Here is a 14,556-nt window from a genome sequence, read left to right on the forward strand (position 1 = left end):
ATTCAAGCTGAGTAACTGTTGATTGAAGAAAGAATTCATTAAAAAGGAAATATATCCTAGAAGGGTAATCATGTATAAAAGTTCTGAAAATTAACAAAAATTTAAATTTATAATAACATATAAGGACAATTACATCTCTACTCTTATCTTAATTTTACTTTATTAATAAAAGCCATCTTTATGAAATAGAAGACAAATGAAAGGTTTTTAGTAAAAGAAGTCAAAAAGAAAAAAGAACAAAAATATTTAACGAATAGCCTGATATTGGCTTAGCAAAATAGGGCCAGGATTCAACATGTAAAAACATAAATACTCTTCAACAGAAAAGTCTAATTCACCTTGAACCTTACGCCTTCCAACACCTCCACACCCCCCCCCCCCAAAAAATAAATAAATAAATAAGGAAAACCTTGTAACATCTCTACACTCAAGAGGACATTCGACTCTTCAATCTCTCTAAGACTCTAACTGCAGACATGTTCTTTTGCTTAGATGAATCCTAACAAGATAATTAACATAAAAAGTCTTGTTACAAGATTCTCCACATAAATTTCAACTAAAACACATTTCAGTACATCACCCACAAAAAAAATATATCAAATTGGGTTTGGAATGGCATAGAGAAAGAGAACAATGCAAGTATAAACAATCAAAATTCAAAAAAAAAATAAACAACAAAAAAAACTAACTATGAAAACTTCCAGAGAGAACGGAGAATTCCCGAACCAACAATGTACTTAATTGCAAAGGCCATCACTCTAGCTTCTTGGAGGGGCCAAGAAAGCACAAATAATCTTCCTATCACCCTAAACTATGAATCCAATATGTTTCTGCTTGGAAACAAAAAACTTAGCAGATCAAAAATAGTATCGAAAACTAACTAAAAAAGGAAATGGGGAATTTGCTACAGCAACCATATTTCTCAGCAACTTCTAAAGCCAAGAAATCAAAGAAATGGAATTCTGATACGCATCCAGATCATTTTACAAGATGAAACTCGTTAAATTCATCAAACCCACCATCTTTTAGTGAGAAAGAATAAGATATTCTATAATGTTCAATCTCAACAAGAAAATGAAGTTAATTTTAAGTAAATATTAAGATGTCAATATGCATCACACGTTGAAGTCAACTTACTAATGGAATTAAATGACAACATACAATGGGAAAAAATAGAAAGTTGAGGGCAAAGTTGGAAAGTCAAATCAGGGTCTTTTGCAGCATTAAGATGTCAATTGCAACATTCTCATTTTTTTAGTATGGTATAGACTTTTGCAAGGGAATTGGATTATCATCATTGAGTAAAAACGAAATAGAAAGAAAACTCTACCAATGGTTCACTTTTTTTTTTTACCCTCAGCTCTCTATTGTGAATTAACCAAACAACCCAAAAGCTTACAAGTTTAGCAACCCACCCTAGAACCACTTCTTCCAATTCTCTGTGCACTGGCTTTTTTAACAACAGGACATGAAACAATCGTACCAAAATGTCCAGTGACATGGTATAATGAAATTTTCCATTGGAAAAAAAAAAAAAAAAAACTAGATTTTAGCTATTTTCATTTAACTTTTACTATCATTGTTTGTTTTCCTTTTTTTTTTTTCACCCTTGATCCCTTGCACCTACATACGGTTGGATTCACTAGACATGTTAATTTGCTAACCATCCCTAACTGCCTAATAAGGTTTATGAACAACTGGATATATAGTTATACAAATAAAGGTTGGTGACAAACAGGAAATGAAAGGGGATCAACCTCATGGATCTGCATGCCCCGCAACATCATCGTCACTAGTTGTGCTTTGCCCATCACTTGTGTCCTCATCATCACTACTTTCTTCAGTGGGAACGTTGGTAATATTCTCCCTTTTAGCATATAGCTCGCAGTACTCTGTTACCATGAATTAACCAGATGTGTTTTCTTAATGAGAAGTTGAGAACTGAGAACTAGTTCTTTAATTATGGATAAAAGTAAAGGCATTTCCTCAAGGATGAGCAAAAGAAAAACCGCCTTTTTCTTTATTAAGTCCTAGTTGATCCAAATGATGAGATGGGAAGAGAAAAAGGAAAAGTAGCTAAGTTTTCACCTTTCACTTTTTGTTCATATTGTTGCTGATCCTTCAGCATCAAAGAAGCTGCATCACCATTTAAAGGATCTGAAGGATTTGGGTAACGCAAGAGTTGTGGAAGAAAGACCTCAAAGACATTCAACAAATCTGCAGCGATAGCAGCCAGGATAAGAACCTTAATCAAAAGACCTAGAATGACTTAAAATGGATTTGCAATAAACAAGTACATAAGTAATTTTTTTTACCAAACATTGGACTCCATGATTGGTTTATAACATCCAAGCATACAGAACCAGACCTGCATTTCATGATAAGATAGTAGATGGTCAGCATGAGATATAACACATTGATCACATTGGTGGTGCTGGTGGTGGTGGCATTTAAGAGGAATAGAATATTTGCTTAACTTGAAATATTTGGTAAAGGAAAAAAAGTACAAGTGAAGCACATTAGATGCTTCTTGCTATACAGGATACTAGGGATGCAAGTTGGGCTGGGTCAGGTCAGGATGAGCTCAACCCTAGCTCAACCCAATTTCTTTAACTCCCATCCCTAACCCTAACCGGATTGGGTTGGGATCAGGTTGGGTTAGGAGTACTAATGTCATAACTAAAAAACCTTAGCCTTTAAACTTGGAAGTGTCTGTGCAACATAGATACATACATACACATGTGCACATACACACACATACATTAATAAACATACATGCATGGATGCCTGAATGCATATATGCAAATATGAACAGGCATGTTGGATTCAGCTTACATCAGGTTGGCTGAGGCCTCAACCCTAACCCAACCTGAAGTTAAGTTGGATTCATATTAACACAACCTTCAACCCAACTTGAATTTTTCAGGTTGTGTTTGGGTTAACCTAGCCCATATTGCACCCTAAAGATACTTACTGAATACTAAAGCTACAGAGTTTATAGGTTACAATTTTAGTCTTAAAGATTAATATTGATCTAAATATTTAGTTCCATAAATTTATTTCTGTAATAGGATAATAACTGGGAGTGTTAATTTCGGTAACTTTGCTTACAGCTCATCAACATTTGGGTGAAAGATTTTGTTCAGAAATCCAATGGAAGGAGACTTGTAAGGATAAGCATCAGGCAACTCAACATGAACTTTCCACACTCCGCCTTCATAAAGGCCTGAAAGCAACACGAGATCAGGTGGAACCAAATAATTAAATTTCCAGATTGGAAAATAATAAAAAACAGAGCCAAGTATCCTTCAAAAATATGAGTTTCGAGTGAAACCAAAATAATAAAATAAATTTTAAGATGTAGTGCATTTTTAAGATAAGTCATTAATTGTTCTCATAATGAGAACTACAACAAAAAGGAAATAAAATCTGTATCCCAAGTAGTTATGCTACTTCATAAATTCAGCTAGAACAAGTGAACACCCTCAACAAATATAACATGAACAATGCTTTTGTATTTCAAGGACAAAGCTAGGATTCTGAATAATCAGTCTATTTATACATCTTTAGAAAGCTAAAGCATGAGTCTTAAGTGTCAATATGTCAGATTTTATTTTCTTTAATTTATGGGCAGCGAGGACATTTTTTGTCATTTTTCTTGGTATTAGGATCTAGTTACTAGAAGTTGTTTGTCTTATGATATTTTAATTAAATTTCATGTGGATAGGGAGTTTTTAATGTTTTCTACTTACTTTTGGGTCTTGGGGGTGTTTTCATAATTATGGTAAACAGTATTCTGGTCTCCTGTTCACTATTAAAAGTGTGAATGAGAGTGTGGAACTTTTGTTTGACTAAAATACCCCAATTTTTTAATCTAGTCCCTCTCCAATTATAAGGACATAAATGTAATTTGAGCAACCACTTTTCTCCTCATTCAAATCTCTCTCATTAGGTCTTAAATTTAAGGTATTAACTCCCATTAACATTCATTGAATCCCTATTCTTGACTGGAATATCCCTATTTTTGAATTTGATCCCTCTCTAACTGTGAGGGCACAAAATGTAATTTTAACTACTACATTACTCCTCATTCAATTACCTCTCATTAAGTCTTATATTTAGGGTAATAACTCCCATTCTTTAATTGAATCCTATATTAATATTAAAGAAAAATAAGTGTGACAAAGAATAATTGCTTTTATTGATGATAGAAATAAAATACATGCTTAAAATCAACCCCAAAGTGGAGTTGTTTTCCTGTTTGGTGGCAAGTCAACAATTCAACCTTTTGGGTCAGAATGTGTTAACCCTTGATGTCATTGTTAAATAATAATACAAATTAAAAAAGATGAAAATACACAAAAGTATAAAAAATACAAAAATCTTCATAGAAAACATTTGGGTACACCTCTAATATCATATCTTCATCATATTAAACAAAAAATAAGTGTGACAAATAAGAATAGATTTTATAGAGATAGAAATATAAAAAGAAAAAAAAAAACTGTAGAAAATTCTGGAACCATATTATTTACTATCAGCATCATCATAAAAAATTGCCACGTGCAAAGCACATGCACACTTACTAGTTCTTAGAAAAGCCCTAGAGAAATTTCAGGGTTTTATCTCCTTTCTCTTGATCTCTTTGGATTTTATTTCAGACTTGACGAGCCATCAACAAGAACAATCAATTTATTCAAGGATGAATAATGAACTCTACTTTAAATCCCAATTCCCACCCATACAAAATCTTGGTTTCTTGTTTTTTCCTTGGAGATAAATCTCTTCAAGAAATCATAGCATCCATAAATATTAATTTATGGTGGTGAAATCCCCACATGACCCAAATGCTCCCTTTAAATTTCATCCTAAAAACTATTTTCAATCTGTTTCGAAAAGTTCCTTTTGTTTTTCTAGTTTTTGACATTTCTCACTTTCTTTCCATGGAGGTTTCTCCATAACCAGGAAATTTTACCCCATTTTCTTCTCTTAAACCCATCCTTTGAACCTCCAACCCGTCATCCATTATCTTCCCTAAAGCCATTTGCAACTTATGAACCCAAAACCTTAGCTTGTAGACCCTCATTTCAGTAGGTTTTGTTCAAAATCTTCGTACTTTTTATGGTAGTCCACCCCATACCAGACATCAAATTCACAACCTTATTTGCACCTCTACCAAGATCCAATAGAGATCACATTTAGTGTCCTTTGTCCTATTTAAACAAGTTGCCCACATAGTTGATGCACAACTGAAGATATTATTTACCTTGTATGAACTGGATTTCGAGAAGAAAGGATGAATTTTAAGCCACCGATGAAAAAATTATTAAGCTACATTACCTAGTGAATCTTCCCCAACTAAGGACTTGGTCATTTGACCTGATTGGAAGTAGAATATCAGTAACTACAGAGAACATATCCATCTTAATAACCTACAAAGTTTCTTCTTTCTTTTCATAGGCAAGTTTACATTTTATAGCAGTAGTAAGATACAGGGAAGAACCAGCTTACTTTCTTTTGGACCATGGAATTCCACATTGAATTCATTAATTCCATCATTGATTGGCTCCACAATATAGTCACTCATCATCCTGAATAAAATCAAACCAAACATCAGAAGCACCAACTAGAGAAACAAAAAAGGAATATTAGCCACAACTCCAACTGAACCTCATTTTCAGCTGTAAGTCAAGTATCTTGTCAGCTAAATGTAAACAGAAAGAAGCAGAACAAGTAAGAAATATGATGCAATAGGTTACTCAAAGAGGAGTATCAAAACGAGTTTTGAAACTTACAGCTTCATGACATCCATATCTCTCCTCTTACTCGGGGAAGACATTGTTCTCCTTAAAACTGAAGTATTATAGCTCAGTTCCTAATCTGATCATGCCCATAAAACACATCAACTTCATCACTACATGATGTTTCCATTAGATAAGATAAAAACTAAGATTAGTAAAGCCAATAAAAAAAAACAGAACATGCAAGCAAAAGTGTAGCTTAATGACAAAAATACATAAAGAAGTGCAATTCTTCCGAAAATGCTAATTTGTATCTTACATAAAGAAGAAAAAAGAGGGGGGAATGGTCAAACTGCAAGCTCAGAAATATCTACTTGTTTAATGCCCAGAAATATGAAGATACAAATTTGCAAGGCCCATGAATAGCAAAGAAACAATACTAAAAGAAGAATATAATTATAAAAATACAGACCATAGTGTAGCTTTACCAACAAGCTAAAGGCAAAGCTAACTATAACCTATTAAATTAAAGTTTTCCATCCTTTCCACGATATTTTCAAGCCCATAAGACACACTAGTTGCTACACTGAAGAACCAACAAGAACATATTTATACCAAACTTAGAACATTTCAAATTTAAACAGACCAAATGCTGTCCTGACACCAATAAAGAAAAGCAGTGAGTAGCTAAACAAACTTAAATCGTCTTCATGTATCAATAAGAAAACACAAACCTTTTAAAAGGCCCCTGTTTTGTAACATTGCTAAATGTAATAGGAAGGAGATCCAATGAATTGGCACATGCTTACGGCATCAGCCACTGTATGAAGTATTTCTTTTTCACAGTAAATTTATAACATCTCTTAAGAAGTAGATGAATCATTAAAACCATCAAGGAGCTTCTACATGCAGTCATGAATGGAAAAGGAATGAGATTGTGTTCAATAACTCAGGGATAAAACATAGTCAGTGACCAAACAAAAGTCTAGCATCTATTTGAGCCATGAATCAGATAAAGATTTCACATAAGAGATCCCACAATCTCCTACTATCTTATTAATGATAAGATGTAACATAAAATCTACAGTTTATCTTCAGGGAATATCTCAAAAAAAAAAAAACTAAAATAAGGAAGGATTTGTGAAATTCACACTCATCAACCACTAACCATATCTAGCTTTGAAATCCACATTAAAGACTTGAAGCTTAAAGCACATGCACAATGCCGACCAACAACTAACCATATCTAGTATTGAACAACCAACAACATTATAAAATTATTTGGGTTGGGATTTGATTGAATGTATTTAATAAGAAGGTAAAGTATTATATTGATGATGTTAAGGAAAATAAAGTTCAATAGCCCATGCACGATGCTGACCAAAAAAAATCAGCCCATGAACCTATACATTATGAATATTCAAAAAAAAACACTCATCCAAAAAAAGGTCCAACCTGCGAAAAGGAACTCAGTTGGACTCCCTGAAACCCGACAAAAAACAAAGCAAGCCTATAAGATTACTTTTAATTTCCTCCACATTAAAGTATTTGTTGTAAAAAAATACGATGATTTATTTCCTTCCAAATTAACCAGATGATGAAATCTGGGTAAGTATTCCATAATAGTTTACCCCTCCTGTTCAGACCTTTAGTTGCCCAACCTTGCAGAAGCTGTAATACTGATTCCGGAAAGCAGAAATGTATGCCAAAACAGGATGTTGCCATTACCTACAACTGGTTATTTGCAATGGGTGAAGAGGTGGTTTTAGGAATCCAGGACTTCAATACATAAAGAGCAAAGAGTGCTAGACAGGAGCAACCCTCTTCTTATCAACCTATATGTAGCTGGGCATCTTCCAAGAGAATTCCAAGGACCAAGGGATACTCTCGTTCTGTTTCTCTTTCTTCCTATTCTTTGGGATCAATCAGATCTGTATATCTGATCTACATGGCTATAAAGGTTTTGGCATCTTGGCCACACTACAGGAGCAACCTTCTCCACCAACATAGAAGTGCATCCCTCTTTTTCGTATCCAAGTATGTCAATAAAAGGTCAGGAGAAACTATGATCAGTTCCTAAGAAAAATTTGCACATATTTGATTAAATTTGACAGCTGAAATGTCAAACAACACTTTAGTTCTCTTTCTCTTTCTTTCTTTCTTGAACCAACTACTCTAATTATTTGGGACTGTGAAATAACCTATATTCGATCAATATTGCTGCAAATAATTTGACATCTTTTCTTCATTGCAACAGCAACTTTGTTATCAACATACAGCTGCATCTCTTTTGTTTGTACCCAAGGGTGTTCATAAAAGGTAAAGGCAAAACATGATCAGTTACTCTAAAAAAGATATCATACACAAGGAATGCCATCCAAGTAGTAAAATTTTAATAAGCCTGAATTCCATTCAAAAACCGCTGAAAGAAAAGATTGTACTAGCTTCCACTCTATGGAGTTGGTGGTGAAACATGTAAAATGTACTTCAATAGGATGAGATAATGACTGTATATAAGCAACAATCACTTCTCATGCTTATAACTATTGTATATAATGCATGAATTCCTTCCATTTCAAATATATTAAATTTGTAGAGTTAGAAGTTTGAAACCTTTCTTTTAATGGATATCAGTAAATATCTTGCTTTTATAAGATAGAGATCAAAAAGTTGGTTAAACCCCACAACTAACTGGCATTTCACCATGCTCGCCTGCATGTCAATCCTGAAAAGCGTTATCATACTATTGTTTATGCACATGCACATTTGCATTATAAGGGTAAAGACATAGTTGAAAGGATCTTCTTGCATCATCATTGTTGGGGTTCCTCAATTGCATTTCAAGGTATCATGTTCAATGTGATCAATGCACCTGGATATTCGATTGAATTTGAAGGCATTTAATCGAGGCCCTTTTGACAAGATAAACCTTGGGAATCAACAAGTATGGTGAATGTAAAAACTTTGCAGGATAAAATATCTCAGCTATTATTTCCACCCTCTTATAGCGGAATTTTTCTTAACTCCTAACTTTTAATGTAAATGGCAAGGAAAATAACCTTTTCATTGTGAAACGGATGAAAATGTAGCTCAAATATTTCAGCGTGGAAAAATTTTCATCCATTTAAGGCTGAAACAACCTAAGAGTAAAGGGAAAAAAATAAAAAAAGACAAGAAGGGCAAACATACCTAGCACCAGTTAATTCCATATGAAAAGGTGAAAACTCTGTGTAGCTTTCACATAAACAACAGGAAAACAGAACAAAAACAAACAAAGTAACTAATTTTCTTCGAAAGATCATGTGTCACCGATAAGTTAATCGAACCGCATCAGCATTTTCAATAAATCCAAAGTTGCTGTTCTAAATTAATTCGTTTAAAGATACATTTAACGCAACATTCAATGAAACACAAGGAGATAGGGAATAAAATTAAACCCAATCCCATTCAACCAAAAGAATCCATCAAATTTAAAACAAGCTTACGCAGATCAAAGAAGCACAAATACGATCTATATTAAGAATGTTCCCAAACAAAATAGAACTGCGTGGGACTAACTGAAGCGTAGGAGTTATCTCTGGAAATTCCGAGCATACTCGAACACTGAAATATCAAGAAACGAAAGATCGATCGAATGATCGACGCAGGAGGTTGAACAGAGAAAGATTGCTTCCTTGTAAACCAAAGAGCCGCACCCACCCTCGAAAGAAAGAAAAACAGAGACATGGTGGAAACTGCAACAGAGTTATAGGGTGACAGGACGTCGATGCACTCGTCGCACGTGGTAATAAAAAAAAATAGAAAAAATAAAATATTAAGGTAAATGATATAGAACTCCCTTGTACTTTGTATATATACTGCTTAACCCCCTAAACATAAATGTTCTAACTCCATGATGTCTACCAAAAAAAGGCGAAATATATGATGCGATATCTTGAACGTAATGGTAAATACATCATAATGTGATCTTTTGTGAAAATTAAACGAATGAAAAGTAGGTAAATTTTAATTTCATTGGTTGTGATGCATTTAACGTGCAATCAATATTAGTGAATGCATCTAAGTTGAACTCCATTAATAAATGAAAATTTATTAAGGTAAATCATATATAACGATTTTATACTTTATAGTCAATAGTCTTACTTTAGGGCCTAATGTGCCGTGTTAATACCTAAGTTTCTAGAAATATATAAATTCAAAATTTAGATGATGGAAAATGTTAACTGGTTTAATGATTAATGGAAATTAGGACTGATTGGTTTTATAAATTTATACCGATCACGTTTGATTGTCTAAAGTGTAAATTAGATGGAAAACTTGTTTTGGAAATGTAATGCTCAAAAGGGAGAATGAACAAAACATTTAAATCTCTCAGACAATGGAGAGGCGGAGTGATGCCCAAGTCACATTGAGCATTACATTCCAAACATTATAAGATTGATAAAATTTCCCTAGATCTGTATGCTGAACCTCTGTTTAGATGATTTGTCAATAGATCTGAGACGGATTGGCAATCATCAGATTCGGTGACAAGCATAAAAATCTGGCTTCATTTGGCTGGAATAGTGTTTATACTTTGTTTGTCGCTAGACAAGGATGATAGTGCACAACGTCTTTTGTATGAGCAGACCTTCGAATCTGCAAGAAAGAGAACAGAGAATGAGAGATCTCTGTGTATGTGTGTGAGAGAGAGAGAGAGGGTGAAACAGAGAATATCTCATATTGGATGTTCGATGAAGAAGCAATGGCAATGGCGAGAGAGAAAAACAACAGATGAAACGGAGGAGAGAGACATGAGGGTGAGAGGAGTTTCACTTCGATGATAGAAGTCAATGAGTTTTACATTAATAATTTCGATGCATATTTTACATCGATTATCGATGTAAAAAGAATTAAAAGTGGAGTTTTACACTAATTTACAAAATAAAATTAAACTCTTTCTAAACACTTGTAAAATCGAACTGAGGTATAAAACTTACCTCGATTCGATTTTCCGCCTCAAACAAATGTGGCCTTAAGTTTAATTCCGTTAAAATAGTGTTACGGTCAGTGAGGGGTAAAATTATAAAATGCCCATATTCTAATTCTCTATTTTTACTATTAATCTTCTTGTACTTTTAGACTTTGGATGTATACCAGCAACAGCAAATTAAGCTCCCCTCGATGTCTTCATTGGGGGTAGTCTCACTTTTGGACGCTTACTTTGCCACAGTTAGTTTGCATCCTAAGTTCAAAGGTATAAAAAATTAACAATAAAGAAAAATGAGAATTTTTGTAATTTTACCCTTCACTATAATGTTAATTTAAGTGTATATATATTTCTAGAAGTTAAAGTACTAAAATTAAAATGATACATATAAAAGTTTAGTCCCTACAATTTACCCAATTTATTAGCAGACCATTAGAAAAATAGAAGAATACAAAGTTAGCTCCTGGCTTACACCAATTGGATGTCTTAGATTAGTTGACCAATCTTAGGAGGTCAATTTGATGGTCCACATCTCATTTGGTTTCATATTTATATGCTCGTCCTTCCCCCCACCCCCACCACAAATTTAGAACATCGCTTGAATGGCCAGGATTAGTTGATCCCCCAAATTTAGAACATCGCTTCAATATATTACTCTTTTTTTCCGGGCTCCATGGGATAGTCCATCCCCCAAATCCATAACCCCCTCCAACCCTGGTGCAAGAGGGATACCATCCCAAAGTTTCTACCGGAGACTTTACCAACTAGCCAGTTGGCACGTTCAATACATTACTTTAATTAATGTCAAATTGTCAAGTTAATTCTTTTCTAACAGGAGACAATTTTGATAGCCTGATTTTCTTTAATCAATTTGGCACATAATGGATTAGCCCACATTAATTGAAATCTCAATACATCTATTTGATGGCTGAGATTATTTTATTGATATTAAGAAACCATTTTGATGGTCTAGATCTTTGGATGTTTTTATATATTATTTGGTACAGTAGATTAATTGGAGTTTTGATGCATATTTTGGATGATATTGATTTGGTACATCATTTGCATGACCTGGATTCTTTTAGAAATTGCCTACCAAAGATCCACATATATGGATCTGATGTAGTATATTTTATATAATGATTTGTCCAGCATCCTGACCAACCCAGCCTAGCGATGGATAGGGCCTGGGCCAAGGTAGAAATCATCATGGGCCGGGCTTGCCTTGGATGGATTTAGACTTATGCCCAGAGGAAAATCAGATCAGTGTGAGTTTATAAATTTTAATTCAGCCCAGCCCGGATAAGTAAGGATGTCAATGGATCGGTTTTGGATTGAACCCCGTCCAGTCCAAAATCAATTTGGACAGATTGGATGGACCAACAAGATATATTGGATTGGACCAATCCGGTCCAAAATATTTATTAGATTGGATTAGACCTGATTCATCCTTAACAAATTTATATTGGATTGGATTAAGCCAATATTTGGTCCATTGATTTAAGATAAGAATATATATGTTAATGGACCGAGTTTGGGTTAAAACCAATCTAAATCAAAATAAATTTGAATAGATTGGATGGTCCAAACATTGAATTGGACCAGTCTAAATTGATCCAAAACATTCATTTGATTGGATTGGACCTGGTCCATTTATAATGGACTCACATTGGACTAGATCAGATTGGACCAAATCCAGTCCAATTGACACCCCTGGGGTAAGTGGTCATTTGATGACAGCTGGAGTAATTGATTTTTTTTTCTGTTTGAAAAGCTTATTGCTTTGTCTCCCTAAATAAGTTTTAAGGAGATGCAGAGGTCCTTGATGACTAAAGCTGGGTAGGTTACTATGTTTTTAAATACTTATTATTTAATTACCTTATTTACCTAAAAATAGTAATAAATCGTTTAATTCAGCAACTTCAATCATTAACCTCCTCCACTGGTTGGAGATTGAGACATCATCTTTTTGCTTAGAAAGGATTAATTGAATGCAATAGCTGTTCCGCATGCTATGGAACCAATGATAAAACTCTACCAGAAATAAAATACTACATAGGATCTACAATCATTTAACTTTTCACTGTGGGCCAATGTATTTTATCACCGATGTGGAGCCATATCATTGGTTCCACAGTTTGGGGAACCATTCACTATAACTTTCCTTTCTCCAAACCCTTCTTCTTAATTTCCTATTTTTTTTTATTTTTTTATTTTTTAATTTAACATAATTATCCATTAAAAAGATAAGAAATTAATATAGATTTAACTATTTCTAACAACCATAAAGAAAGAGGGATTTGCTTATCTAATTGATGAGGGCGGATTTGGCCGCCCTCCAATGACATTATGACACATGGCACCTTATGACAACTATGTGCAGCCCGACAATTCATAGGCAGCTCGCCACCAAGCAGCTCGGCACCTCATAGGCAGCTCGCCACCAAGCAGCTCGGCACCTCATAGGCAGCTCGCCACCAAGCAGCCCGGCACTTCACAGACAGCTCGCCACTAAGCAGGTAGCTTGCCACCAAGCAGCCCGGCACTTCACAAGCAGCTCGCCACCAAGCAACTCGGCACCTCACAGGCAGCTTGCCACCAAGCAGCCTGGCACCTCACAGGCAGCTCGCCACCATACAGCCTGGAACCTTACGGGCAGCTCGCTTCCCAGTCAGACCAACCACCGTGTGGTAATTCCAAGGATCTCACCATCGTACCCCGCGTCTTACAGGATCATACCTTGTAACGGCTATATTAGCTCATCCACTCCCCGATTCAGGCGGAAATGGGCAACCTTACCGGTTGGTGGCGTTATCCCCAACTAACATAGAAACAGATCCCATAACAGCGGGGATCCAGGAACTACTCCACCAAACCCACGAGGACTCCAGTATATAAAGGCTTCACCCCCTAGAGGTGAAAAAAGATGTGTAATCTCTGCTCTCTAGCTCTCTCACAATCTAATATCATCTTCGAGCTCACAACTAAGTGCTAACTTAAGCATCGGAGTGACCTCGCTGGGTAGCCACCCCGGGTTCTCTGATTCATCTCTTGCAGGTTCATCGAGCCCGTCATTGCAGGCAGCCAGATCATCTCCTATAGGGAGCAGCCGGATTGCGTTACATCATTTGGCACCGTCTGTGGGAAATTGCTACTAAAAGCCCTTGTCTCCATTCAAAAATCTCAAGCTTAGAATCAAATCCGTGGCTTCCTCCAGCAACGCCAGACAAAACAACGAAGTGAACGTCTCCGAGGGGCAACCTCAGTTCCCATCTATCCGTATAGGTCAGTTCACCATACCGCTTACTGCGGCTGGGGTCCCAGCGCTGACGATGCCCCAAGCGACTGCACAAGTGAACGCGCCACTCTCTCCTGTAGTCGGTGCGACATTCACTAAACCCTATGTGGTTCTGTGGGAATACGCTACAAAAAGCTAAGTTCTCATCTTCTGAAAGGCTAAGTCCTCTTCTTCCAAAAAGCTAAGTTTTCATCTTCTAAAAGGCTAAGTCCTCTTCTTCTAGAAAGCTAAGTTCTCACTTTTTAGAAACTAAAGCTCTCACTTTCTAGTTTCCATTTTTTATGAACTCAAAGACTATGTAGGAAGCTAACAGACTAAGCAGCTCTACCGACTTTACTTTCAATTCAGATAAAACCTCGTCAGTCCTCTTCGCGAGGTCCCCTCTACAAAGATGAGCTCTCCGTGGCTTCCGCGGAAGTTGGCGGCCAACAGACTACATGGGCGCCCTTGCTAGTCGAGCCTTCCAAGGCTTCGTGCGAGCTGGTGACCTAAAGTTAGTAGTGCTACCCTCGAAGGTCAATCTCCTAGTAGCTTCTTGTAGGAGTGGG

At 35.7% G+C, this 14,556-nt stretch overlaps 1 protein-coding gene across 4 annotated transcripts; it reads right to left on the minus strand.

Annotated features, from left to right (window-relative positions):
* Nucleotides 1-1,533: 1,533 nt before the first annotated feature.
* LOC104595288 (ubiquitin-conjugating enzyme E2 5-like) lies at nucleotides 1,534-9,492 on the minus strand. Of its 4 annotated transcripts, none has more exons than XM_088899699.1 (8): nucleotides 9,338-9,492; nucleotides 5,796-5,880; nucleotides 5,512-5,591; nucleotides 5,341-5,379; nucleotides 3,112-3,226; nucleotides 2,316-2,368; nucleotides 2,089-2,217; nucleotides 1,534-1,892 (listed from the first exon to the last, which is right to left on the minus strand). In XM_088899699.1, the coding sequence occupies exons 2-8, from the start codon at nucleotides 5,837-5,839 to the stop codon at nucleotides 1,759-1,761; spliced, it is 594 nt and encodes a 197-aa protein (XP_088755825.1). In that variant the 5' UTR covers nucleotides 5,840-5,880; nucleotides 9,338-9,492; the 3' UTR covers nucleotides 1,534-1,758. The 4 variants fall into 4 exon arrangements, with proteins under 4 accessions (XP_088755825.1, XP_088755824.1, XP_088755826.1 ...); XM_088899698.1 differs by having other exon boundaries at nucleotides 9,300-9,459; XM_088899700.1 differs by having other exon boundaries at nucleotides 9,227-9,456.
* Nucleotides 9,493-14,556: the final 5,064 nt, after the last annotated feature.

Source organism: Nelumbo nucifera, chromosome 3 (genome assembly GCF_055504915.1).
Source record: "Nelumbo nucifera cultivar China Antique chromosome 3, China Antique-T2T, whole genome shotgun sequence".
NCBI lineage: Eukaryota > Viridiplantae > Streptophyta > Magnoliopsida > Proteales > Nelumbonaceae > Nelumbo > Nelumbo nucifera.